This window comes from Oncorhynchus nerka, linkage group LG18, assembly GCF_034236695.1.
Source record: "Oncorhynchus nerka isolate Pitt River linkage group LG18, Oner_Uvic_2.0, whole genome shotgun sequence".
Classification (NCBI taxonomy): Eukaryota; Metazoa; Chordata; class Actinopteri; order Salmoniformes; family Salmonidae; genus Oncorhynchus; species Oncorhynchus nerka.
In genome coordinates, this window is record NC_088413.1 from 20,863,315 (window position 1) to 20,889,480 (window position 26,166).

At 46.3% G+C, this 26,166-nt stretch overlaps 2 protein-coding genes and 2 non-coding genes across 5 annotated transcripts in view; 2 read left to right on the top strand and 2 right to left on the bottom strand.

Moving 5' to 3' along the window:
* The first annotated feature begins 445 nt into the window (after positions 1-445).
* si:dkey-22i16.9 (uncharacterized) lies at positions 446-8,185 on the top strand. Its single transcript, XM_065003688.1, has 5 exons — positions 446-554; positions 873-954; positions 1,136-1,429; positions 6,324-6,644; positions 6,995-8,185. The coding sequence occupies exons 2-5, from the start codon at positions 873-875 to the stop codon at positions 7,396-7,398; spliced, it is 1,101 nt and encodes a 366-aa protein (XP_064859760.1). The 5' UTR covers positions 446-554; the 3' UTR covers positions 7,399-8,185.
* A 3,354-nt stretch (positions 8,186-11,539) lies between these two features.
* trnak-uuu (transfer RNA lysine (anticodon UUU)) lies at positions 11,540-11,612 on the bottom strand. Its single transcript has one exon. It is a non-coding gene; the product is annotated as a tRNA-Lys (tRNA).
* Positions 11,613-12,287: 675 nt separating this feature from the next.
* On the bottom strand, positions 12,288-12,360 carry trnat-ugu (transfer RNA threonine (anticodon UGU)). The gene has a single exon. It is a non-coding gene; the product is annotated as a tRNA-Thr (tRNA).
* A 1,999-nt stretch (positions 12,361-14,359) lies between these two features.
* Positions 14,360-26,166, top strand: part of LOC115116450 (E3 ubiquitin-protein ligase DTX4-like) — a 76,871-nt gene continuing 65,064 nt past the window's right edge. The window contains exons 1-2 of one of the 2 annotated variants that reach the window (XM_065003689.1): positions 14,360-14,660; positions 15,960-16,174. In XM_065003689.1, the coding sequence (XP_064859761.1) occupies positions 14,584-14,660; positions 15,960-16,174 (292 nt within the window). In that variant the 5' untranslated portion in view covers positions 14,360-14,583. Of the gene's footprint in view, positions 14,661-15,161; positions 15,666-15,959; positions 16,175-26,166 lie in introns of those variants that run through there. The other variant, XM_065003690.1, reaches the window with a different exon arrangement.

Sequence of the window (26,166 nt, forward strand, 5' to 3'; positions counted from 1 at the left end):
ACTACCATTCCAGTGTTTTACTTGCTATATTGTGTTTACTTTGCCACCATGGCCTTTTTTGCCTTTACCTCCCTTCTCACCCCCGACACAGAGTTATACATGGAGTAAAACAAACATACAGTCAATAATACAGTATAAACAAGTCTATATACAATATGAGCAAATGAGGTGAGAAGGGAGGTAAAGGCAAAAAAGGCCATGGTGGCAAAGTAAACACAATATAGCAAGTAAAACACTGGAATGGTAGTTTTGCAATGGAAGAATGTGCAAAGTAGAAATAAAAATAATGGGGTGCAAAATAAATAAACAAATTAAAGAGCCAATATTAAGTGAACTGCTGGGGAAATCTTCAGCGGCTGTAGTATTTAATGATGTATTTCGCTTCCTTAGGGAGATGAGAGTCATGGGTAGGATTTAGACCTTCCTGTCTCTGGTTAACACTCCAGTCCAGTTGGTGGCGGTAATGCACCTTAAATAGTCCAATGAAGAAGAAGAAAACGAAAGTAGTTATTTCTCAGGACAACCAACGCCCTAGATAAAACATCTATAGTTTGGTAAATTAAGTATATTCTATTGAAAATCTGTTTGTTTGGGGGTCGGGGGTGGAATAGGATACTTGTTTCTTAGTTTGTAAGGTGTATGTGATGAATGAATGTTGTTTTAATGGACGGCAATGGTCTGTGAAGAGAAAGTGTTTTTTATAGGGGTGTATAGTGCACACCCAAGCAGTAGTGCACACCGTAGCAAACCACAGAAAAACGTTATGCAACAAAGACGATAGTTTCTTAGTAGGCTACTATTTTAGTGTAGGCTAAATAGTTTAGGCATTACAACAATAATCCACATCTTAAAATGCTTGTTCAATTTCACAGATGTTGAATCCTGGGGCAGTAGACCACAGCATGGGTTGGAAACTCTTCTGCTGTGTTTTTACATTGATGGTTGGCCTTCTTGGTACGCTTTTCCTAAATGAATCATTTTAGATACACTATGTTCTTTTTGTCTGAACTGGCCTCTTGATCAACATCATTGAGTGTGTTCACTATATTAGCCTAATGTTAAATATGTTGAGGATTTAGTTTGGCTACAAATATATAATCCTTGTATTTATTTTACTTCCCGACCGTTTCCACAGAATGCCCCTCGATTGGTAATGGTATCATTCTTAAAACTGTGAATTTGAAGCACTCTGTCACTCTCCCTTGCAATGCAACATGTGACATTGGCATCGTTTGGAGGATTGTGGATGGCCAGGTCGTTGCCAAGATTGACCAAGGAAAATTAATTGAAGGAAAGCGCTTTGAGAAGAGGGTGGAAATCAACAAAGACCTCTCTCTCACAATCAGCTCTGCGGTGTACAATGACAAGGGCTCATATGTGTGTGTCTGTGATAAGCGGAATGTTGCAGATGTGAAGCTAGATGTTCTGGGTAAGCTGAACACACATTACACAACTTTACATATTGAATGTTGACTGGGAACAAGAACTATGACTACTTTACTCAGGGATAGATTTGAAGAGTTTACTTCCAAAATGCTATATCCACCATTTTTTAATAAGAAATGATTGGTTATGTGTGTTATTATTATTCTTCATGTTTGTGTAAAATATTACTGTTCTCAGATTTGTTTTTTTTCATATGTTTTTATTTGCTAAAATACTATATATATATATATTTAGGTTGGAATGGAATGTTCATATACTGTATATTTGACAGTGATATGTGATCGTCTCACCTACACCTAGGTATCTTAAAGGGATACTTCAGGATTTGGGCAATGAGGCCCTTTATCTATCCCCACGGAGTCAGATGAACTTGTGGATTCCATTTGTATGTCTCTGTATCCAGTGTGAAGGAAGTTAGAGGTAGTCTCGTGAGCCAATGCTAACTAGCGTTAGCACAATGACTGGAAGTCTATGGGTATCTGCTAGCAGTTTTTTTGTTACATTTGACTGTAAAACATAGTAGTACTACTTATTTCTCAAAGACGCGGCTATATAGCGTTTTGTCTCTGAAATGAAACCATCCAGTGATAGATTTGAAACAAATACATTGACCAAACCCATACCATGATTAGAGAGTGAAAAAACATACCAATCTCTTTCATAATATCTAATTACATTAAAAGACCAACATTTCTGAAAATGGATATACAGCGTTTTGGAATGACACTCTTCATTTATGCATTTGCAATTGTTGCAATATTGTAATATTGGCCAGACCACTGTTTTTCTGAAGTCAGTGTGTAATTCAAATTCTACATACTGTTGATTTGTGTTTCAGAGTTGTGATCAATGATAATAGTATAATATCATTCTGTTCTTTACTTGCGTCTATTCAACTCATGTCCATTTATCCTTCATTCCCTCATCCTCCCCTCCTCTCCTTTTGGCTTTCACACTACGCTAACTTTAACCCCCCCAGCACCTTCTCTCTGACCTTAACCCCCCAGCACCTTCTCTCTGACCTTAACCCCCCAGCACCTTCTCTCTGACCTTAACCCCCCAGCACCTTCTCTCTGACCTTAACCCCTCAGCACCTTCTCTCTAACCTTAACCCCCAGCACCTTCTCTCTGACCTTAACCCCCAGCACCTTCTCTCTGACCTTAACCCCCAGCACCTTCTCTCTGACCTTAACCTCCCAGCACCTTCTCTCTGACCTTAACCCCCAGCACCTTCTCTCTGACCTTAACCCCCAGCACCTTCTCTCTGACCTTAACCCCCAGCACCTTCTCTCTAACCTTAACCCCCAGCACCTTTTCTCTAACCTTAACCACCCAGCACCTTCTCTCTGACCTTAACCCCCAGCACCTTCTCTCTGACCTTAACCCCCAGCACCTTCTCCCTGACCTTAACCCCCAGCACCTTCTCTCTGACCTTAACCCCCAGCACCATCCCCCTTCACTTCACCCCCCAGCACCTTCTCTCTAACCTTAACCCCCAGCACCTTCTCTCTAGCCTTAACCCCCAGCACCTTCTCTCTAACCTTAACCCCCAGCACCTTCTCTCTAACCTTAACCCCCAGCACCTTCCCCTTCACTTTAATCCCCAAGCACATTCTCTCTAACATTAACCCCCAGCACCTTCTCTCTAACCTTAACCTCCCAGCACCTTCTCTCTGACCTTAACCCCCAGCACCTTCTCTCTGACCTTAACCCCCAGCACCTTCTCTCTAACCTTAACTCCCCAGCACCTTCTCTCTGACCTTAACTCCCCAGCACCTTCTCTCTAACCTTAACTCCCCAGCACCTTCTCTCTAACCTTAACCCCCAGCACCTTCCCCCTTCACTTTAACCCCCAAGCACCTTCTCTCTGACCTTAACCCCCAGCACCTTCTCTCTAACCTTAACCACCCAGCACCTTCTCTCTAACCTTAACCCCCAGCACCTTCTCTCTAACCTTAACCCCCAGCACCTTCTCTCTAACCTTAACCCCCAGCACCTTCTCTCTAACCTTAACCCCCAGCACCTTCTCTCTAACCTTAACCCCCTGCACCTTCCCCTTCACTTTAACCCCCAAGCACCTTCTCTCTGACCTTAACCCCCAGCACCTTCTCTCTAACCGTAACCCCCAGCACCTTCTCTCTAACCTTAACTCCCCAGCACCTTCTCTCTAACCTTAATCCCCCAGCACCTTCTCTCTAACCTTAACCCCCAGCACCTTCTCTCTGACCTTAACCCCCAGCACCTTCTCTCTGACCTTAACCCCCAGCACCTTCTCTCTAACCGTAACCCCCAGCACCTTCTCTCTAACCGTAACCCCCAGTACCTTCTCTCTAACCGTAACCCCCCAGCACCTTCTCTCTAACCTTAACCCCCCAGCACCTTCTCTCTGACCTTAACTCCCCTGCACCTTCTCTCTGACCTTAACTCCCCTGCACCTTCTCTGTGACCTTAACCCCCCAGCACCTTCTCTCTGACCTTAACTCCCCTGCACCTTCTCTCTTACCTTAACCCCCCAGCACCTTCTCTCTAACCTTAACCAACCAGCACCTTCTCTCTAACCTTAACCCCCAGCACCTTCTCTCTAACCTTAACCCCCTGCACCTTCCCCCTTCACTTTAACCCCCAAGCACCTTCTCTCTGACCTTAACCCCCAGCACCTTCTCTCTAACCGTAACTCCCCAGCACCTTCTCTCTAACCTTAACTCCCCAGCACCTTCTCTCTAACCTTAATCCCCCAGCACCTTCTCTCTAACCTTAACCCCCAGCACCTTCTCTCTGACCTTAACCCCCAGCACCTTCTCTCTGACCTTAACCCCCAGCACCTTCTCTCTAACCGTAACCCCCAGCACCTTCTCTCTAACCGTAACCCCCAGTACCTTCTCTCTAACCGTAACCCCCAGCACCTTCTCTCTAACCTTAACCCCCCAGCACCTTCTCTCTGACCTTAACTCCCCTGCACCTTCTCTCTGACCTTAACTCCCCTGCACCTTCTCTGTGACCTTAACCCCCCAGCACCTTCTCTCTGACCTTAACTCCCCTGCACCTTCTCTCTTACCTTAACCCCCAGCACCTTCTCTCTGACCTTAACCCCCAGCACCTTCTCTCTAACCGTAACCCCCAGCACCTTCTCTCTAACCGTAACCCCCAGCACCTTCTCTCTAACCGTAACCCCCAGCACCTTCTCTCTAACCGTAACCCCCAGCACCTTCTCTCTAACCTTAACCCCCAGCACCTTCTCTCTAACCTTAACCCCCAGCACCTTCTCTCTAACCTTAACCCCCAGCACCTTCTCTCTAACCTTAACTCCCCAGCACCTTCTCTCTAACCTTAACTCCCCAGCACCTTCTCTCTAACCTTAATCCCCCAGCACCTTCTCTCTAACCTTAACCCCCAGCACCTTCTCTCTGACCTTAACCCCCAGCACCTTCTCTCTAACCTTAACCCCCAGCACCTTCTCTCTAACCTTAACCCCCAGCACCTTCTCTCTAACCTTAACTCCCCAGCACCTTCTCTCTAACCTTAACTCCCCAGCACCTTCTCTCTAACCTTAATCCCCCAGCACCTTCTCTCTAACCTTAACCCCCAGCACCTTCTCTCTGACCTTAACCCCCAGCACCTTCTCTCTAACCTTAACCACTCAGCACCTTCTCTCTAACCTTAACCCCCAGCACCTTCTCTCTAACCTTAACCCCCAGCACCTTCTCTCTAACCTTAACCCCCAGCACCTTCTCTCTGACCGTAACCCCCAGCACCTTCTCTCTGACCTTAACCCCCAGCACCTTCTCTCTAACCTTAACTCCCCAGCACCTTCTCTCTAACCTTAATCCCCCAGCACCTTCTCTCTAACCTTAACCCCCAGCACCTTCTCTCTGACCTTAACCCCCAGCACCTTCTCTCTGACCTTAACCCCCAGCACCTTCTCTCTAACCGTAACCCCCAGCACCTTCTCTCTAACCGTAACCCCCAGCACCTTCTCTCTAACCGTAACCCCCAGCACCTTCTCTCTAACCTTAACCCCCAGCACCTTCTCTCTGACCTTAACCCCCAGCACCTTCTCTCTAACCTTAACCACCCAGCACCTTCTCTCTAACCTTAACCCCCAGCACCTTCTCTCTGACCTTAACCCCCCAGCACCTTCTCTCTGACCTTAACTCCCCTGCACCTTCTCTCTTACCTTAACCCCCAGCACCTTCTCTCTAACCTTAATCCCCCAGCACCTTCTCTCTGACCTTAACCCCCAGCACCTTCTCTCTGACCTTAACCCCCCAGCACCTTCTCTCTGACCTTAACCCCCCAGCACCTTCTCTCTGACCTTAACCCCCAGCACCTTCTCTCTGACCTTAACCCCCAGCACCTTCTCTCTGACCTTAACCCCCCAGCACCTTCTCTCTGACCTTAACTCCCCTGCACCTTCTCTCTGACCTTAACCCCCAGCACCTTCTCTCTGACCTTAACCCCCAGCACCTTCTCTCTAACCTTAACCCCCAGCACCTTCTCTCTGACCTTAACCCCCAGCACCTTCTCTCTGACCTTAACCCCCAGCACCTTCTCTCTAACCTTAACCCCCAGCACCTTCTCTCTAACCTTAACCCCCAGCACCTTCTCTCTGACCTTAACCCCCAGCACCTTCTCTCTGACCTTAACCCCCAGCACCTTCTCTCTGACCTTAACCCCCAGCACCTTTTCTCTAACCTTAACCCCCAGCACCTTCTCTCTAACCTTAACCCCCAGCACCTTCTCTCTGACCTTAACCCCCCAGCACCTTCCCCATTCACTTTAATTGTCATACATTCCATATAGACCTATATCTAATTCAATTACTTTCATAATTGCACATCATTCAAGGCCCACCCCTCTTCTCCCTCCTCATCTAACAGTCCCGACAGAAATATCAGCTCACGTCGGAGATAATGTCACACTTCACTGCTATGGCTCAACCAATAAGCAGGCAACCGATGGTGAGATTTATGTCCAGTGGGAGAAAGATGGACAGACTGTGCTGAAGATTGACCCGACCAATACTACCTTTGGCCCTGGATTCATTGACAGGACATCAGTGACCAGGGATGGTTACGGAGAGGGTGACCTGTCCCTCACCTTCACCGGTGTACGCTCGTCTGACCAGGGGACCTACATGTGCTTCTTCAACCGGGATAGTAAGCCAGGATATCCACATGGAGTCACTCTCACTGTTAAAGGTGGGATGTCTATTGAATTCTTTTCTCACTTAAGTATTGTATTTAATATTCACTTTTTAACGTATAGACATTGTTCTTTGTCTTATTATTATCATAGTAGTAGATGTAGTGTTAGTGTAATATTTCAAGAGAATAGTATTTAGTCATGGCAGTCTTGCTGTTTTGTATTGTTGTCATCGCTAGTTGAGATTATAAACTGGGTGGTTCGAGCCCTGAATGCTGATTGGCTGACAGCCGTGGTATATCAGCCTAAGACCACACCCCCTCAGGCCTTATTGCTTCAGTATAATATTGTTGTCATTTCCATTATCTTTGCTGCACTAACACTACTATTTTCTATCTCTCTCTAGAAAAGCGATTGGAGCCTGCAATGACTCATAGAGAAAGGAGTAGGGTACCAGTGATAGTAATCATTATTCTACTTCTGTCAATCATTTGTGTGCTCGTGTTACTGGCGATTCACAAGAGAAACAGGAGACAGCCAACAGTGGGCTTCACAGTCACTGGAAAAGAGGACAACATGATGATTAACACAGCATCACCAGCACATCTGTCCATCGAGGATCTTCCTGTTCCAGTTCAGGACAGCCAACCGTTGCCAGAAGTCCGAAGAATCCAGAGTTGTTGTGATGATCATCTTGATGAGACCACGTGTCCTGAGGGGATGGATGAACGCACAGAGGAGGAGCTCCATCTCCCAGTAGCTGAAAGTGGGACACTGCTAGAGCAGGAGAAGAGTAGCACAGGGAGTTGAGTTATTTATGAAGGTAGTATGTTCTGGTTGCCAACTTCTTTGTTGTCGTGAAATGTTGGATGAAATGTTCTATGTTCATTGAAGTGGATGTCTTCCTATCATAGTTTACTGTATGAATCGGTAGCCAATGACTGTAGCTTGATTGCCTTGAATCAAATGATACAGGGTTTATTTTATCTAGGGCCCAGTCTTTGCTGATGTTCTGCCTAGTCTTCCAGCCTCACTGGTGCCTTAAATTGTTTAAAGCTAGAGATTTTACACCAGCATAAGCATTTTATTGGGGGGTGAGAGGTATAAAGGAGGATCCTTTGAGTGTGTGGATATGAAAGGGAAGCTGGTAGGGTATAAAGGAGGATCCTTTGAGTGTGTGGATATGAAAGGGAAGCTGGTAGGGTATAAAGGAGGAATTATTAATCTCTCTGGTGGTGGTGCTACTGATATTGTAACTGGAAGGTTTACTAGTCAAGATCAATGTCACATTTAATCTGGCTTTGCTTGATATCAAAGGGGATATCACAGTACGTGTAATACACAATATCCCCACAAGAGGGCATACGTACACCATCATTTTAAAGTAAACTATGATTATTTTTGGGTCAGTGATACACTTGGGACGTCCCTACCCTAAATCCTAACCTTAATCCACAAGCAATACTTTAATCCTTACATGAACTATTTTACATTTCAACTTCTGTGGGGTAGGCACGTCCCAAGGATCCTCGATAACAGATGAATGTATTATTATAACGTATTACATGATGCCTAATAAATATATGTATTTGCTAAATGATTATAAAGAATGTTTGCTATATTTACATTTATTTTATCAAATGTAAGAAATATTATTGTTCACAAAGTGTAAACCTGTGTCGAAACTGTTTTGAGAAACTGGCGCAAGCACCTGTAACTTTTGTAGTGATGGTCATTTTCGGTGAGACTTTTCAGTGAGCCGGATCTTTTGGCTCCGAGCCGGTCCATATGTCAGATCTGGCCAAATTATTAGATGTCCTGCAAAAACAATGTATTTTTTTTACACACCTAAAAAAAAAATCTGTATGCACCAGATTGCCGTGATCTCCTCACTATTTATTGTGTCTGCATTGAGGACTCTCTTTACAATTAGTTTATAATGTATCTGCAGAAACAATAAATAGCTCATAAAGGAGTAGTAGCCGTATGCAAATCAGGGAGCCAAATGAACAACTCTTTCACCAATGTGATTCGGTTCCGTTAATTCGCTTACTACCCAAAGCTAAGAGCCAATTGGTGCTTGATCCGAAAATGTGGTCTGGGGTGCCCTATGGATGGTGTGACAGAATTGCGGACCCCCGGAGCCATGCAGAGACCAACTTGAGCTCCATACCGTATCGCCATGGCCTCTCAAATGTTGTAATAATGCAGAGGGCATGATTGGTTGAAGGTAGGTGAGGTCGGGAGGTCCTGTATAAACATAAACTCCCTTCCTTGACAGCTGCACCATCGAGAGCATCCTGACCGGTTGCATCACCGCCTGGTATGGCAACTGCTCGGCATCTGACCGTAAGGCTACAGAGGGTAGTGCATACGGCCCAGTACCTCACTGGGGCCAAGCTTCCTTTCCATCCAAGCCCAAAAAAGTGTCAAAGACTCCAGTCACCCAAGTCATGGACTGTTTTCTCTGCTACCGCATGGCAAGCGGTACCAGAGCATTAAGTCTAGGACCAAAAGGCTCCTTAACAGTTTCTACCCCCAAGCCCCCATAACTGCTGAACAATTAACCAAATGGCCAGCTGGATTATTTACATTATTTTATTGTGTTACTTTTTATTATTTTTTACTTTAGTTTATTTGGTACATATTTTCTTAACTCTTCTTGAACTGCACTGTTGGTTAAACATCTTTGGGCTGAGATCCCGCTAACGGGATCAATATGACAACAGCCAGTTAAAGTGCATGGCGCCAAATTCAAACAACAGAAATCTCATAATTAGAATTCCTCAAACATACAAGTATTTTAGACCATTTTAAAGATACAATTCTTAATCCCACCACAGTGTCCAATTTCAAAAAGGCTTTACGACGAAAGCACACCAAACGATTATGTTAGGTGAGTGCCTAGTCACAGAAAAACACAGCCATTTTTCCAGCCAAAGGGAGGAGTCATAAAAAGCAGAAATAGAGATAAATTCATCACTAACCTTTGATTATCTTCATCAGGTGATACTCATAGGACTTCATGTTACACAATACATGTATGTTTTGTTTGATAAAGTTCATGTAAATGTAAATGTAATATTTATATCAAAAAATCTCAGTATACATTGGCGCGTTATTTTCAGTAGTTCCAAAACATCCGGTGATTTTGCAGAGAGCCACATCAATTTACAGAAATATTCATAATAAACATTGCTAAAACATACAACTGTTATGCATGGAACTTTAGATAAACTTCTCCTTAATGCAACCGCTGTGTCAGATTTAAAAAAAGCTTTCCCGAAAAAGCACACCATGCAATAATCTGAGTACAGCGCTTAGAGACCAAAACAACCCAAACAGATTTCTACCATGTTGTGTAGTCAACAGAAGTCAGAAATAGCATTATAAATATTCACTTACCTTTGATGATCTTCATCAGAATGCACTCCCAGGAATCCCAGTTCTACAATAAATGTTTGATTTGTTTGATAAAGTCCATAATTTATGTCCAAATACCTCCTTTTTGTTCGCGCGTTTAGCTCAGTAATCCAAAATCATGACGCGCGAGCAGACGAAAAGTCAATAAGTTCCGTTACAGTCCGTAGAAACATGTCAAACGATGTATAGAATCAATCTTTAGGATGTTTTTATCATAAATCTTCAATAATGTTCCAACCGGAGAATTCCTTTGTCTGTAGAAATGCAATGGAATTCAAGCTAACTCTTACGTGAACGCGCATGATCAGCTCATGCCTCTCTGACAGACCTCTGACTCAATCCCCTCTCATTCACCCCCACTTCACAGTAGAAGCATCAAACAAGGTTCTAAAGACTGTTGACATCTAGTGGAAGCCTTAGGAAGAGCAATATGACACCATAGACACTGTGTATTCAATAGGCAATGAGTTCAAAAACTACAAACCTCAGATTTCCCACTTCCTGGTTGGATTTTTTCTCAGGTTTTTGCCTGCCATATGAGTTCTGTTATACTCACAGACATCATTCAAACAGTTTTAGGAACAGTGTGTTTGCTATCCAAATATACTAATAATAAGATATCTTCTGGGACTGAGTAGCAGGCAGTTTACTCTGGGCACCTTATTCATCCAAGCTACTCAATACTGCCCCCAGCCATAACAAGTTTTAAGGGCTTGTAAGTAAGCATTTCACGGTAAGGTCTACACTTGTTGTATTCAAAGCATGTGACAAATAAAGTGTGATTTGATTTGATCTTCCTTCACAACAGCCCTGCGCTGCTCCGCATAGTATAAGAAGTATAAATGCCCTGACTTCTATAGAGGCCATATCACGGTAAATGCTTGACAGCCAAGGCAGACATCAGATTGAACATGTAGCGCCTTTGATGGTTTGGCACTGCGGTTGTGGCGGAGGGATTTCATGACCTGGCGGTGGTTATGTGCCTGCTAGCTAAATAATGTGAGGCAAGAACACACCAACTAAAACACTGTCCCTCGTGTAAGTTATAAGAGAAGTCGGCACTTTAGGTGTAATTATTGCGTTAATGTACTGTTACTATAATGTCACACAACGTATCAGACTTGTTTGCAGCTATCCAATACAACTAGATAACGTTAGCTAACTAGAGAGCACGGGCGAGCCCAGTCCGTGTTCGCTAGCTCGGTTGGAAAATGTGGTTGGCTTTCTTAATTTCAGTTCACTTATTTGATTTTTTTTAAAATATCACACATACTTGTATTGTGTATTAAAAAGCATCCTTCTCTACTTGAAAATATGGTTTTTGATGGGTTTGTCGAGCTAGCTAAAGTTAACAAGCCTAACACCAGATGTAACGTTATAGCATGTATTTCCCAACATGATTCCAACTAACCTCAGTCACAGAAGCTATCGAGGCCGATAATAATATTCGTTAACGTTCGTTCTGTCTGTGCAGATGAGGAAGAAGGCGCTAAGCAACCGAGAGCGGTAAAAAAAAAAAGAAAACTACCGCCCGAACAGGGACTTGAACCCTGGACCCTCAGATTAAAAGTCTGATGCTCTACCGACTGAGCTATCCGGGCTCTGACTGGCAGAGAAAGTGGAAAGATTTTGATTTTAAAAAGTCGTAGGGTAGATCACGTCTCGACTTGCTCGGAAAGCAACTATTCGCTACTACAGCGCATTGTTTCTGTGTTGCTCAGCTCAATAGCTAGGGGGCACTTTTCAACCCCATAGCTAACGTTACTGTAAGTGTATTGCAGGCAGCATCGTAACGTTTATACCACAGATTAATAGAGTTTTGGTTTTACCCACAGGTGAATAGGGACAGTTATCGTATCTTTGGTTATACTAACGTTAATTTAGCTAGTTACTGTAGCTACATCATAGCTCGCTAGTGTTCCATTTCATTATGTGGTCGGCTAACCTAGTACCGGCGCAAAGATACACTATTGGCAATGTGTACGTGTTGATAATAATACCCTACCGATGCAAAGATACACCATTGGCCATTTGTAAGTGTCAATTTGCACGGAAAAGCTATTGTCAGCCTCTGTGTTGTTCCTTTAATCTTCATTTATTGGCAATTCATTGTTTTCCTCTGATCAACATACGTCATTTATTAACGTCATTAACGTGAGCAAAAATAAAATGAGACTAATGCATCGTGGCAGTTTTTTTTTGTCTTGTCCAAGTTTAGGACGTGAAAGACCGATGTGATGTGTTGATCCGATTAAAGGAAGAAAAAAAAAGTGTACAGGCCCCAGCGAGATTTGAACTCGCGACCCCTGGTTTACAAGACCAGTGCTCTAACCCCTGAGCTATGGAGCCCTGTTCTGTTGAGGCTGAAACGCAGACTGTTTTTGACTGTGGCATAGATAGTTTTTCATTAGAGTTCTTTTAGCATTCTGAAAACATATATGGTTGCTTGGAAAGACCTCAATTGATCGATTTAATTGTATTGTTAAAACATCCTTATATCAGTATTTTAAATCAACACGATGAAGACAACAACAATATCCTGCATTCTGACTTGCAATGTGTTTTCAACTTCAACCACTAGATGGCGTCAAAGAACGACATTTGTCAACAAGCCGTTCAGAAGTTGTTTGTAGCCTGTCATTTGTTGCGCTCAAGTGGATAATTAAGCAATAAGGCCCCGAGGGGGTGTGGTATATGTCCAAAATCCGCTGTCCCTGTACAACGCAACGCGGAGTGCCTGGATACAGCCCTTAGCCGTGGTATACTGGTGCCCAAACATAATTGCAAATTAGTCTTCCAAATGGACAATGACACCAAGCATACTTACAAAGTTGTGGCAAAATGGCTAAAGGACAACAAAGTCAAGGTATTGGAGTGGCCATCACAAAGCCCTGACCTCAATCCTATAGAAAATTTGTGGGCAGAACTGAAAAAGCATGTGCGAGCAAGGAGGCCTACAAACCTGACTCAGTTACACCAGCTCTGTCAGGAGGAATGGGCCAAAATTCACCCAACTTATTGTGGGAAGCTTGTAGAAGGCTACCCTAAACGCTTGACCCAAGTTTTGAACAATTTAAAGGCAACCAAATACTAATTGAGTGTATGTAAACTTCTGGCCCACTGGGAATGTGATGAAGGAAATAAAAGATGAAATAAATCAGTATCTCTACTATTATTCTGACATTTCACATTCTTAAAATAAAGTGGTGATCCTAACTTACATAAAACAGGGGATTTTTACTAGGATTAAATGTCAGGAATTGTGAAAATGTATTTGGCTAAGGTGTATGTAAACTTCTGACTTCAACTGTATATACAAGTAAAATAACACAGAATGAACACACAAATAAATACACCTGCAGTTGGCATCGCCTCTAAGGCAACACTATACACCTGCAGTTGGCATCGCCTCTAAGGCAACACTATACACCTGCAGTTGGCATCGCCTCTAAGGCAACACTATACACCTGCAGTTGGCATCGCCTCTAAGGCAACACTATACACCTGCAGTTGGCATCGCCTCTAAGGCAACACTATACACCTGCAGTTGGCATCGCCTCTAAGGCAACACTATACACCTGCAGTTGGCATCGCCTCTAAGGCAACACTATACACCTGCAGTTGGCATCGTCTCTAAGGCAACACTATACACCTGCAGTTGGCATCGCCTCTAAGGCAACACTATACACCTGCAGTTGGCATCGCCTCTAAGGCAACACTATACACCTGCAGTTGGCATCGCCTCTAAGGCAACACTATACACCTGCAGTTTTCGCCTCTAAGGCAACACTATACACCTGCAGTTGGCATCGCCTCTAAGGCAACACTATACACCTGCAGTTGGCATCGCCTCTAAGGCAACACTATACACCTGCAGTTGGCATCGCCTCTAAGGCAACACTATACACCTGCAGTTGGCATCGCCTCTAAGGCAACACTATACACCTGCAGTTGGCATCGCCTCTAAGGCAACACTATACACCTGCAGTTGGCATCGCCTCTAAGGCAACACTATACACCTGCAGTTGGCATCGCCTCTAAGGCAACACTATACACCTGCAGTTGGCATCGCCTCTAAGGCAACACTATACACCTGCAGTTGGCATCGCCTCTAAGGCAACACTATACACCTGCAGTTGGCATCGCCTCTAAGGCAACACTATACACCTTGCTATTTTTGTGTTTGCCAATGCATTTACAATTTGGGATAACTTCAGGGCAGATCTGCAACAGTGGCGTACTACTACTTTGGGAATTCAATGCACGTGACTGGCTTGCTATAGACAGCCTCCTATGGCTTTGGGCGTGGTATAGAAATAGAACGGAGGTACCAGCCTCCGGAATGGAACATATTCAGTTACGGAATACAGAGACGGATACGTATGGTTAGCCAGAGGACATCAAATATGTCCAATATTTGCTCTGGAAAACTGAATCAATTCCACCATGGAACTCGAATTCGATATCCAATAAATACGCGCAAGAATTTAATTGAATTGTATTTTATGGATTTATGAAAAGGCGTATTTTTTTTCCATCACTAAAGGCACTTGAGGATTGTAAATAAGAAACATGCGTGTGGAAGACGGGCGGATTGTTAGTCTTGGTTTTGAACCCATTTCTAAAACCAAGCCTCCAACGCAACGGACGTAAGTAACTAGTGAATAGGCCAATACATGTGATTTTCAAATACCAATAAAATGCTGCATTTGTTGTTTGCGTTTTGATTGTGTTTATAAAAAAAAGGACTAGCCCCGTGCGTAAACATGCGTTCCAAATGCTCCATGATCACAATACATCATAATCACTTCTATCATAACAAGTCGCCTTTCTCTGAACTTGGACAAGTCAATAGAGAGGCTATAAAAAACCTATTTAGATACCGGAAAGTTTTCTTATTGAATGGTTTCTTTCTTGTGCTTAGCCTAGGTACTTGTGTACAGTAATTGACACATTTGGTTTACTTGTAGCCTAATGTAGCCCATCTCCCACCCGTGGGACGATACATAGTTACAGTAATGATATGTAATAAACATGTTCAATAGGCCGACTGTACTGTTTCTAGGGAAAATGACGCGATGATTAGCCAATGATCACAAAGAGCAGAGTAATCGCCCACAAACATGTTGTGCCTGGTAGTGAATGAAATTGTATTGTACTGAATGCAACTGTACACCCAATCCGTTCTCTCTGCGTAGCATATACCTGTCCAGCCAGTTTCAAAGATTTGTGAAAGCTCGATCCGGGAGTTACGGGTATTGGTAGGTAGGTCTATTACGAGAGGGGTGTTGGATGTCAGTTTGGAACAGTTCAGCACACGACGCCCCAACGACTGGAACGGAGCTCCTTTCTCTCGCCACTCCAGAAGTGTAGCTTGGTCTCGCCACTTGCGCAACAAGTGACTCTGCCAAAGGGATTTATAAGAATCAGTCGGACACATTTAGTTTCTTTATGCTAGAATGTGACTGAAAAGCAAGTCTTTCGACGAGAATAACAGGAGCACTCTCTCCGTTTCTTTGCCTGTCCACGGTTTATGAAGGCATCACAACCGGGTATAAAATCAGATTTCTCCGTGTTCGACCATGAAAGTGACACGGATGTTTGTGCCCAGATGCTGCGCTCCTTCACATTAGCACGTCGCCGGCTGACTAAATGTAAGATCCTCTTTGTTCATTTAGGGAGACCTGTATTTGTGTGTAGATATCACCTAGCTTACAAGCCCATATAACTTAGAAACTACGGGACTTCGTGTAGGCTAGATTGAGCCAAGTGATGTTGGAATCAGTCATGAGACATCGATCCTCGTTTCAATAAACATCGATAGGCTACTTTGTAGCCAAATCAAAATGAACAAAGTCTAGCCTGGTTTCGGATGTAAACACAACGTCGCGCCTTCTTTTTAAACCATGGTTGCTAACAGAGGAGTATTTTCTCACTTCTCTTTCCAGGGCCACCATGCTCCATGCGTCCGCTGTGGTCGTGTGGGAATGGCTCAACGAACACGGGCGGTGGCGGCCCTACAGCCCGACCGTCTCCCATCACATCGAGGCGGTGATACGAAGCGATCCCCGTGGTGGGAGCGTCGTGCTAGGCCAAGTCGACAACCGCCTCTCGCCCTACATCCTAGACCTGCAGTCGATGCACCAGTTCAGGCAGGACACAGGTAAGAAGACGAGAGCTGAGAGGTGGGAATGGCTGTTGTGGGGATGCCGATGTGGTGTTGTTTGTGTAAGGCACGTGGATGTATATAGGTGGAGACCTTTTGTGAAACAGCACAGTTTAAAATATATGGCAAATAGAAATCAAAACTGGATGGTCTTAAGAGAGACGGGAAACCACGTGTTTGATGTATTTGATACCATTCCACGTATTCTGCTCCAGTCATTACCACCAGCCAGTTCTCCCCAATTAAGGTCCCGCCAACCTCCTGTGATGTCCAGTGAGTGTCTCTGTGTCTCGGTCTGTCCAGAGTGGATATATTGTTATAGACAAAAGTCCTATCAGTATTCTTACTTCTACATAGGCCATTTTTAAACATCTTAGGCTCAGTTGTCAGTCTGTTCTGGTTTTTACTTCACGTTACTGCACGGCTGTGTTAAGTTCAGTTCGTTTTGCATGTGGTTCGACTAATAGACTGCTTCACCACTGGGCTGGAGCTTAAATCTTGGTTCCATTCCGTCATAGAATGGCCTGACTGGGTCCCTGAGTTAAACCCTCCGCTTGCCTTTCAGACAGAATGGGGTGAAAGTGGGATGACCTACGACAGCTGTACCTCACAGAGCCTTGGCCTCTCTTACGAGAGACATTCTTCCCCCCTAGTCCCCGAATCTAACGCACGCAGCTGCTGTGTGGGGACTGACATTGGGTGGGATAAGCAGAGGGAGCGAGAGAGAAAGGGCACCCTATTTCCTACATAATGCGCTAGTTTTAGTCAAAAGTAGTGCACTACATAGGGAATAGGGTGCTCTTTGTGACAGATCCAGAGTGTAAGGGGAAAGCAGAGAGAATGTGATATTTCAAGGCTTAAACAGCAGAGAATCTGAGAATCGGCCTCCGGTACCCCCCCCCCCCCTCCTCTATAGTCTCAGCCACACTGTCTCCTGTTAATTTCTTTAGTCTTGTCTTTAGTTTTGTCAATAGGCCAGATCTGTAGGGGCCAGCGGTGACAGAGGCTCGGGATGTGGGAGAGGGAGATGGAAGGAGGGATAGAAAGAGAGGGAGATGGAAGGAGGGATAGAACGAGAGGGAGATGGAAGGAGGGATAGAAAGAGAGGGAGTCGGAGGGAGGTAATAGGGAAGCCCATCTATCTCTCTCTCTTTGTTGAAGTTGAGAGAACAGATGTTTGTTCCTCTATTGTGGCCTAGACATTCACGCAGGGCGCGCACACACACACACACACACACACACACACACAGGGAAGGGAAGAGTGTGGGAGAGAGTTGTAGGCGCAGAACCCGGGCGCACCGAGTCGGGAGACGGGGTAGAGGGCGTACCGGCAATTCTAAGTTCACCGAAGTGGAAGATGAAGACAAAAGAGAGGACGAGAAAGAAAGGGAGAGAGAGCAGTAACGCCAGAAACATCTCTCTTTACCTTGTATTTCACCACAGCTGATGATTGTATGACACTGTGACACCTCTCCCTCCCACATCCTCTCACAACGTTGGTGCTAGAGACAGACCGCATGAGAATACAGAAGCTCGCAGCTCACCGCTAGCCAAGCAGTCTCTAAACGAGCTTCGCGCCCCGTGGGGATCGTTTTAAGCCTCACCATGTTTCTCCTCTCCGTGTCCTGGTTTTTCCCACCACTGTGTGATGCAGTGCTTCTATGATGCCGTCAAACACTCCCATTACTTTGTTGCTTCAACAACTTTTTTAGAAATATTATTAGACTTTAAATCCCCTTCCTGTAATTCTCCGTAGCTACTGGATGTGGAAACGCAGCTTCCCAACTGTTCACAGGGCTAATAGTCAATCAGGGAAGCCAGACTGAAGGGTTTCCAGTTGTCACTGACGGCTGAGGTTTCCCTTTTTCTGGAGGAGCCCTGTGGAAGGTAAAACCCATCTAGCGTTAGCGTCTCGCTGTCATTTCAGGGAGCCGTTAGCCTTCAGGCTAGCTGCCGTCAACCAACTCAACATCTAGCATTAGCGTCTGTCATTTCAGGGAGCCGTTAGCCTTCAGGCTAGCTGCCGTCAACCAACTCAACATCTAGTATTAGCGTCTGTCATTTCAGGGAGCCGTTAGCCTCCAGGCTAGCTGCCGTCAACCAACTCAACATCTAGCATTAGCGTCTGGCTGGCATTTCAGGGAGCCGTTAGCCTCCAGGCTAGCTGCCGTCAACCAACTCAACATCTAGCGTTAGCATCTGGCTATCATTTCAGGGAGCCGTTAGCCTTCAGGCTAGCTGCCGTCAACCAACTCAACATCTAGCGTTAGCTTCTGGCTGTCATTTCAGGGAGTCATTAGCCTTCAGGCTACCTGCCGTCAACCAACTCAACATCTAGCGTTAGCGTCTGGCTGTCATTTCAGGGAGCCATTAGCCTTCAGGCAAGCTGCCGTCAAACGCCGTTTGGGGAGTCTTTTCTCAAACATAGGCAAATATTTTTCTACCTGAAGTGGATGAATAGAAAGTAGATTCCCTTTGTAATTCTGAGATGCACTTGCCGACCGAGCCATTGCTGTTACCGTCTGTCAGACAACAGGCAGACTGTTGTGAAAGGACACACCCTTCTGACCACCGATTGAGTCACTGACTCCCTCTCTAACACATTGTCAATATGTCTTTCTCGCTCTTTCCTCTCTCTCCCTTCTCTGTCTCTCCCTTCTCTGTCTCTCCCTTCTCTGTCTCTCCCTCCTCTGTCTCTCTCCCTTCTCTATCTCTCCCTCCTCTGTCTCTCCCTCCTCTGTCTCTCTCCTCTCTCTTTTCTCTCTGACTCCTGTCTCTCTCCCCCCTTTTGTCTCTCTCCCTCCTCTCTCTCCTGTCTCTCTCCCTCCTCTCTCTCCTGTCTCTCTCCCCCTTTTGTCTCTCTGGTCTCTCTCCCTCCCCCGTCTCTCCTGTCTCTCTCCCTCCTCTCTCTCCTGTCTCCCCCCTTTTGTCTCTCTGGTCTCTCTCCCTCCCCCGTCTCTCCGGTCTCTCTCCCTCCTCTGTCTCTCCGGTCTCTCTCCCTCCTCTGTCTCTCTGGTCTCTCTCCCTCCTCTGTCTCTCTGGTCTCTATCCCTCCTCTGTCTCTCTGGTCTCTCTCCCTCCTATGTCTCTCTGGTCTCTCTCCCTCCTCTGTCTCTCTGGTCTCTCTCCCTCCTCTGTCTCTCCGGTCTCTCTCCCTCCTCTGTCTCTCCGGTCTCTCTCCCTCCTCTGTCTCTCCGGTCTCTCTGTCTCTCCGGTCTCTCTGTCTCTCCGGTCTCTCTCCCTCCTCTGTCTCTCTCCCTCCTCTGTCTCTCCGGTCTCTCTCCCTCCTCTGTCTCTCCGGTCTCTCTCCCTCCTCTGTCTGACAACATGCAGATAGGCAGAGAGGCTGACAACATACAGATAGGCGGAGAGGCTGACAACATACGGATAGGCAGAGAGGCTGACAACAGATAGATAGGCAGAGAGGCTGACAACAGATAGATAGACAGAGAGGCTGACAACATACAGATAGACAGAGAGGCTGACAACAGATAGATAGGCAGAGAGGCTGACAACATACAGATAGACAGAGATGCTGACAACATACAGATAGACAGAGAGGCTGACAACAGATAGATAGGCAGAGAGGCTGACAACAGATAGATAGGCAGAGAGGCTGACAACAGATAGATAGACAGAGAGGCTGACAACATACAGATAGACAGAGAGGCTGACAACAGATAGATAGGCAGAGAGGCTGACAACATACAGATAGACAGAGATGCTGACAACATACAGATAGACAGAGAGGCTGACAACAGATAGATAGACAGAGAGGCTGACAACAGATAGATAGACAGAGAGGCTGACAACAGATAGATAGACAGAGAGGCTGACAACATGCAGATAGGCAGAGAGGCTGACAACATGCAGATAGGCAGAGAGGCTGACAACATACAGATAGGCAGAGAGGCTGACAACATACAGATAGGCAGAGAGGCTGACAACATACAGATAGGCAGAGAGGCTGACAACATGCAGATAGGCAGAGAGGCTGACAACATACAGATAGGCAGAGAGGCTGACAACATGCAGATAGGCAGAGAGGCTGACAACATGCAGATAGGCAGAGAGGCTGACAACATACAGATAGGCAGAGAGGCTGACAACATACAGATAGACAGAGAGGCTGACAACATACAGATAGGCAGAGAGTGAATGATCGGCTAAACACACAGATGAGACTGACAGGGAGGCATAGGTGCTATGGATAGGAAAGCACAGAGGGGGCTGGGGGGGCTGGTCTTAGAACACACACACACACACACACACACTGGTCTTGGAAGAAGCAGCCAGCTGCCGTCTGAGGCTCGGAGGCCCTGTTGCTGCTCCAGCTGGTCCAGCCGAAGGGGACATGTTTCCCAGACACCCACAAAGCCTGGGGTCGGGGTCACCCTGGGGGAGAAAGGGTGGAGGCAAACTAAACATAAGCCAAACCTGACAAGACAGGACAAAGAGGCAGCGAGAAAGAGAGGAATAGCGAAGGGAGGAGAGAGAGAAAATATTGAGAGAGAGAGAAAGATGGAGAGAGGGTAAGAGAGAGAAAGAGTGGAGGTGAAGTACAGATAGAGGGGGAATGGTGGAGAGGAGAGACTGGAGAGGGAGGTGGGGAGAGAGAGAGAGACGAAGGAGGGAGTAGAGCAGAACAGAAAGGTTTCCCCCAGCCCAATAGGTTGTTGGAGGAGGAGAGAGTGAGAGAGAGACACGGAGGAGGGAGTAGAACAGAACAGAATGTTTCCCCCAGCCCAATAAATCAAATCAAATCAAATGTTATTTGTCACATACACATGGTTAGCAGATGTTAATGCGAGTGTAGCGAAATGCTTGTGCTTCTAGTTCCGACAATGCAGTAATAACCAACAAGTAATCTAACTAACAATTCCAAAACTACTGTCTTATACACAGTGTAAGGGGATAAAGAATATGTACATAAAGATATATGAATGAGTGATGGTACAGAGCAGCATAGGCAAGATACAGTAGATGGTATCGAGTACCGTATATACATATGAGATGAGTATGTAAACAAAGTGGCATAGTTAAAGTGGCTAGTGATACATGTATTACATAAGGATGCAGTAGATGATATAGAGTACAGTATATATGTATGCATATGAGATGAATAATGTAGGGTATGTAACATTATATAAAGTAGCATTGTTTAAAGTGGCTAGTGATATATTTTACATAATTTCCCATCAATTCCCATTATTAAAGTGGCTGGAGTTGAGTCCGTGTCAGTGTCAGTGTGTTGGCAGCAGCCACTCAATGTTAGTGGTGGCTGTTTAACAGTCTGATGGCCTTGAGATAGAAGCTGTTTTTCAATCTCTCGGTCCCAGCTTTGATGCACCTGTACTGACCTCGCCTTCTGGATGATAGCGGGGTGAACAGGCAGTGGCTCGGGTGGTTGTTGTCCTTGATGATCTTTGTGGCCTTCCTGTAACATCCGGTGGTGTAGGTGTCCTGGAGGGCAGGTAGTTTGCCCCCGGTGGTACGTTGTGCAGACCTCACTACCCTCTGGAGAGCCTTACGGTTGTGGGCGGAGCAGTTGCCGTACAAGGCGGTGATACAGCCCGCCAGGATGCTCTCGATTGTGCATCTGTAGAAGTTTGTGAGTGCTTTTGGTGACAAGCCGAATTTCTTCAGCCTCCTGAGGTTGAAGAGGCGCTGCTGCGCCTTCTTCACGATGCTGTCTGTGTGAGTGGACCAATTCAGTTTGTCTGTGATGTGTATGCCGAGGAACTTAAAACTTGCTACCCTCTCCACTACTGTTCCATCGATGTGGATAGGGGGGTGTTCCCTCTGCTGTTTCCTGAAGTCCACAATCATCTCCTTAGTTTTGTTGACGTTGAGTGTGAGGTTATTTTCCTGACACCACACTGCGAGGGCCCTCACCTCCTCCCTGTAGGCCGTCTCGTCGTTGTTGGTAATCAAGCCTACCACTGTTGTGTCGTCCGCAAACTTGATGATTGAGTTGGAGGCCTGCGTGGCCACGCAGTCGTGGGTGAACAGGGAGTACAGGAGAGGGCTCAGAACGCACCCTTGTGGGGCCCCAGTGTTGAGGATCAGCGGGGTGGAGATGTTGTTGCCTACCCTCACCACCTGGGGGCGGCCCGTCAGGAAGTCCAGTACCCAGTTGCAGAGGGCAGGGTCGAGACCCAGGGTCTCGAGCTTGATGACAAGCTTGGCGGGTACTATGGTGTTGAATGCCGAGCTGTAGTCGATGAACAGCATTCTCACATAGGTGTTCCTCTTGTCCAGATGGGTTAGGGCAGTGTGCAGTGTGGTTGAGATTGCATCGTCTGTGGACCTATTTGGGCGGTAAGCAAATTGGAGTGGGTCTAGGGTGTCAGGTAGGGTGGAGGTGATATGGTCCTTGACTAGTCTCTCAAAGCACTTCATGATGACGGAAGTGAGTGCTACGGGGCGGTAGTCATTTAGCTCAGTTACCTTAGCTTTCTTGGGAACAGGAACAATGGTGGCCCTCTTGAAGCATGTGGGAACAGCAGACTGGTATAGGGATTGATTGAATATGTCCGTAAACACACCGGCCAGCTGGTCTGCGCATGCTCTGAGGGCGCGGCTGGGGATGCCGTCTGGGCCTGCAGCCTTGCGAGGGTTAACACGTTTAAATGTCTTACTCACCTCGGCTGCAGTGAAGGAGAGTCTGCATGTTTTCGTTGCAGGCCGTGTCAGTGGCACTGTATTTTCCTCAAAGCGGGCAAAAAAGTTATTTAGTCTGCCTGGGAGCAAGACATCCTGGTCCGTGACTGGGCTGGTTTTCTTCTTGTAGTCCGTGATTGACTGTGGACCCTGCCACATGCCTCTTGTGTCTGAGCCGTTGAATTGAGATTCTACTTTGTCTCTGTACTGACGCTTAGCTTGTTTGATAGCCTTGCGGAGGGAATAGCTGCACTGTTTGTATTCGGTCATGTTACCAGTCACCTTGCCCTGATTAAAAGCAGTGGTTCGCGCTTTCTGTTTCACGCGAATGCTGCCATCAATCCACGGTTTCTGGTTAGGGAATGTTTTAATCGTTGCTATGGGAACGACATCTTCAACGCACGTTCTAATGAACTCGCACACCGAATCAGCGTATTCGTCAATGTTGTTATCTGACGCAATACGAAACATATCCCAGTCCACGTGATGGAAGCAGTCTTGGAGTGTGGAGTCAGCTTGGTCGGACCAGCGTTGGACAGACCTCAGCGTGGGAGCTTCTTTTTTTAGTTTCTGTCTGTAGGCAGGGATCAACAAAATGGAGTCGTGGTCAGCTTTTCCGAAAGGAGGGCGGGGCAGGGCCTTATATGCGTCGCGGAAGTTAGAGTAACAATGATCCAAGGTTTTTCCACCCCTGGTTGTGCAATCGATATGCTGATAAAATTTAGGGAGTCTTGTTTTCAGATTAGCCTTGTTAAAATCCCCAGCTACAATGAATGCAGCCTCCGGATAAATGGATTGCAGTTTGCAAAGAGTCAAATAAAGTTCGTTCAGAGCCATCGATGTGTCTGCTTGGGGGGGGATATATACGGCTGTGATTATAATCGAAGAGAATTCTCTTGGTAGATAATGTGGTCGACATTTGATTGTGAGGAATTCTAAATCAGGTGAACAGAAGGATTTGAGTTCCTGTATGTTTCTTTCATCACACCATGTCTCGTTAGCCATAAGGCATACGCCCCCGCCCCTCTTCTTACCAGAAAGATGTTTGTTTCTGTCGGCGCGATGCGTGGAGAAACCCGCTGGCTGCACCGCCTCCGATAGCGTCTCTCCAGTGAGCCATGTTTCCGTGAAGCAAAGAACGTTACAGTCTCTGATGTCCCTCTGGAATGCTACCCTTGCTCGGATTTCATCAACCTTGTTGTCAAGAGACTGGACATTGGCGAGAAGAATGCTAGGGAGTGGTGCACGATGTGCCCGTCTCCGGAGTCTGACCAGAAGACCGCCTCGTTTCCCTCTTTTTCGGAGTCGTTTTTTTGGGTCGCCGCATGGGATCCATTCCGTTGTCCTATTTGAAAAGCAGAACACAGGATGCGGTCCGCGAAAATCATATTCTTGGTCGTACTGATGGTGAGTTGACGCTGATCCTATATTCAGTAGTTCTTCTCGACTGTATGTAATGAAACCTAAGATGACCTGGGGTACCAATGTAAGAAATAACACGTAAAAAAAAAAAAAAACTGCCCAATAGGTTTCTGGAGGAGGAGAGAGGGAGAGAGGGGGAGTAGAACAGAACAGAAAGGTTTCCCCCAGCCCAATAGGTTGTGAGAGAGAGAGAGAGAGGTAGAACAGAAAGGTTTCCCACAGCCCAATAGGTTGTTGGAGGAAGAGAGAGAGAGAGAGAGAGACAGAGGGGGAGTAGAACAGAAAGGTTTCCCCCAGCCCAATAGGTTGTTGGAGGAAGAGAGAGGGAGAGAGGGGGAGTAGAACAGAACAGAAAGGTTTCCCCCAGCCCAATAGGTTGTGAGAGAGAGAGAGAGAGGTAGAACAGAAAGGTTTCCCACAGCCCAATAGGTTGTTGGAGGAAGAGAGAGAGAGAGAGACAGAGGTAGAACAGAAAGGTTTCCCCCAGCCCAATAGGTTGTTGGAGGAGGAGAGAGAGAGAGAGAGAGACAGAGGGGGAGTAGAACAGAAAGGTTTCCCCCAGCCCAATAGGTTGTTGGAGGAAGAGAGAGAGAGAGAGAGAGACAGAGGGGGAGTAGAACAGAAAGGTTTCCCCCAGCCCAATAGGTTGTTGGAGGAGGAGAGAGAGAGAGACAGAGGGGGAGTAGAACAGAAAGGTTTCCCACAGCCCAATAGGTTGTTGGAGGAGGAGAGAGAGAGAGAGAGAGACAGAGGGGGAGTAGAACAGAAAGGTTTCCCCCAGCCCAATAGGTTGTTGGAGGAGGAGAGAGAGAGAGAGAGGTAGAACAGAAAGGTTTCCCCCAGCCCAATAGGTTGTTGGAGGAGGAGAGAGAGAGAGAGAGAGAGACAGAGGGGGAGTAGAACAGAAAGGTTTCCCCCAGCCCAATAGGTTGTTGGAGGAGGAGAGAGAGAGAGAGAGAGACAGAGGGGGAGTAGAACAGAAAGGTTTCCCCAGCCCAATAGGTTGTTGGAGGAGAGAGAGAGAGAGAGAGAGGGGAGTAGAGACAGAAAGGTTTCCCCAGCCCAATAGGTTGTTGGAGGAAGAGAGAGAGAGAGAGAGAGACAGAGGGGGAGTAGAACAGAAAGGTTTCCCCCAGCCCAATAGGTTGTTGGAGGAAGAGAGAGAGAGAGAGAGACAGAGGGGGAGTAGAACAGAAAGGTTTCCCACAGCCCAATAGGTTGTTGGAGGAAGAGAGAGAGAGAGAGAGACAGAGGGGGAGTAGAACAGAAAGGTTTCCCCCAGCCCAATAGGTTGTTGGAGGAGAGAGAGAGAGAGAGAGAGAGAGAGACAGAGGGGGAGTAGAACAGAAAGGTTTCCCACAGCCCAATAGGTTGTTGGAGGAAGAGAGAGAGAGAGAGACAGAGGGGGAGTAGAACAGAAAGGTTTCCCCCAGCCCAATAGGTTGTTGGAGGAAGAGAGAGAGAGAGAGACAGAGGGGAGTAGAACAGAAAGGTTTCCCCCAGCCCAATAGGTTGTTGGAGAGAGAGAGAGAGAGAGAGAGAGAGACAGAGGGGAGTAGAACAGAAAGGTTTCCCACAGCCCAATAGGTTGTTGGAGGAGAGAGAGAGAGAGAGAGAGACAGAGGGGGAGTAGAACAGAAAGGTTTCCCCCAGCCCAATAGGTTGTTGGAGGAAGGAGAGAGAGAGAGAGAGAGAGAGACAGAGGGGGAGTAGAACAGAAAGGTTTCCCCAGCCCAATAGGTTGTTGGAGGAGAGAGAGAGAGAGAGAGAGACAGAGGGGGAGTAGGACAGAAAGGTTTCCCCAGCCCAATAGGTTGTTGGAGGAGAGAGAGAGAGAGAGACAGAGGGGGAGTAGGACAGAAAGGTTTCCCCAGCCCAATAGGTTGTTGGAGGAGAGAGAGAGA

What these genes read in the sequence shown, in the direction of transcription:
- si:dkey-22i16.9 (XM_065003688.1), top strand. Translation starts at nt 873, where the DNA reads ATGTTGAATCCTGGGGCAGTAGACCACAGCATGGGTTGGAAACTCTTC. An exon ending in ATTGATGGTTGGCCTTCTTG is followed by an intron (nt 955 to 1,135) that starts GTACGCTTTTCC and finishes CCGTTTCCACAG; the next exon opens with AATGCCCCTCGATTGGTAAT. An exon ending in AGTCACTCTCACTGTTAAAG is followed by an intron (nt 6,645 to 6,994) that starts GTGGGATGTCTA and finishes ATCTCTCTCTAG; the next exon opens with AAAAGCGATTGGAGCCTGCA.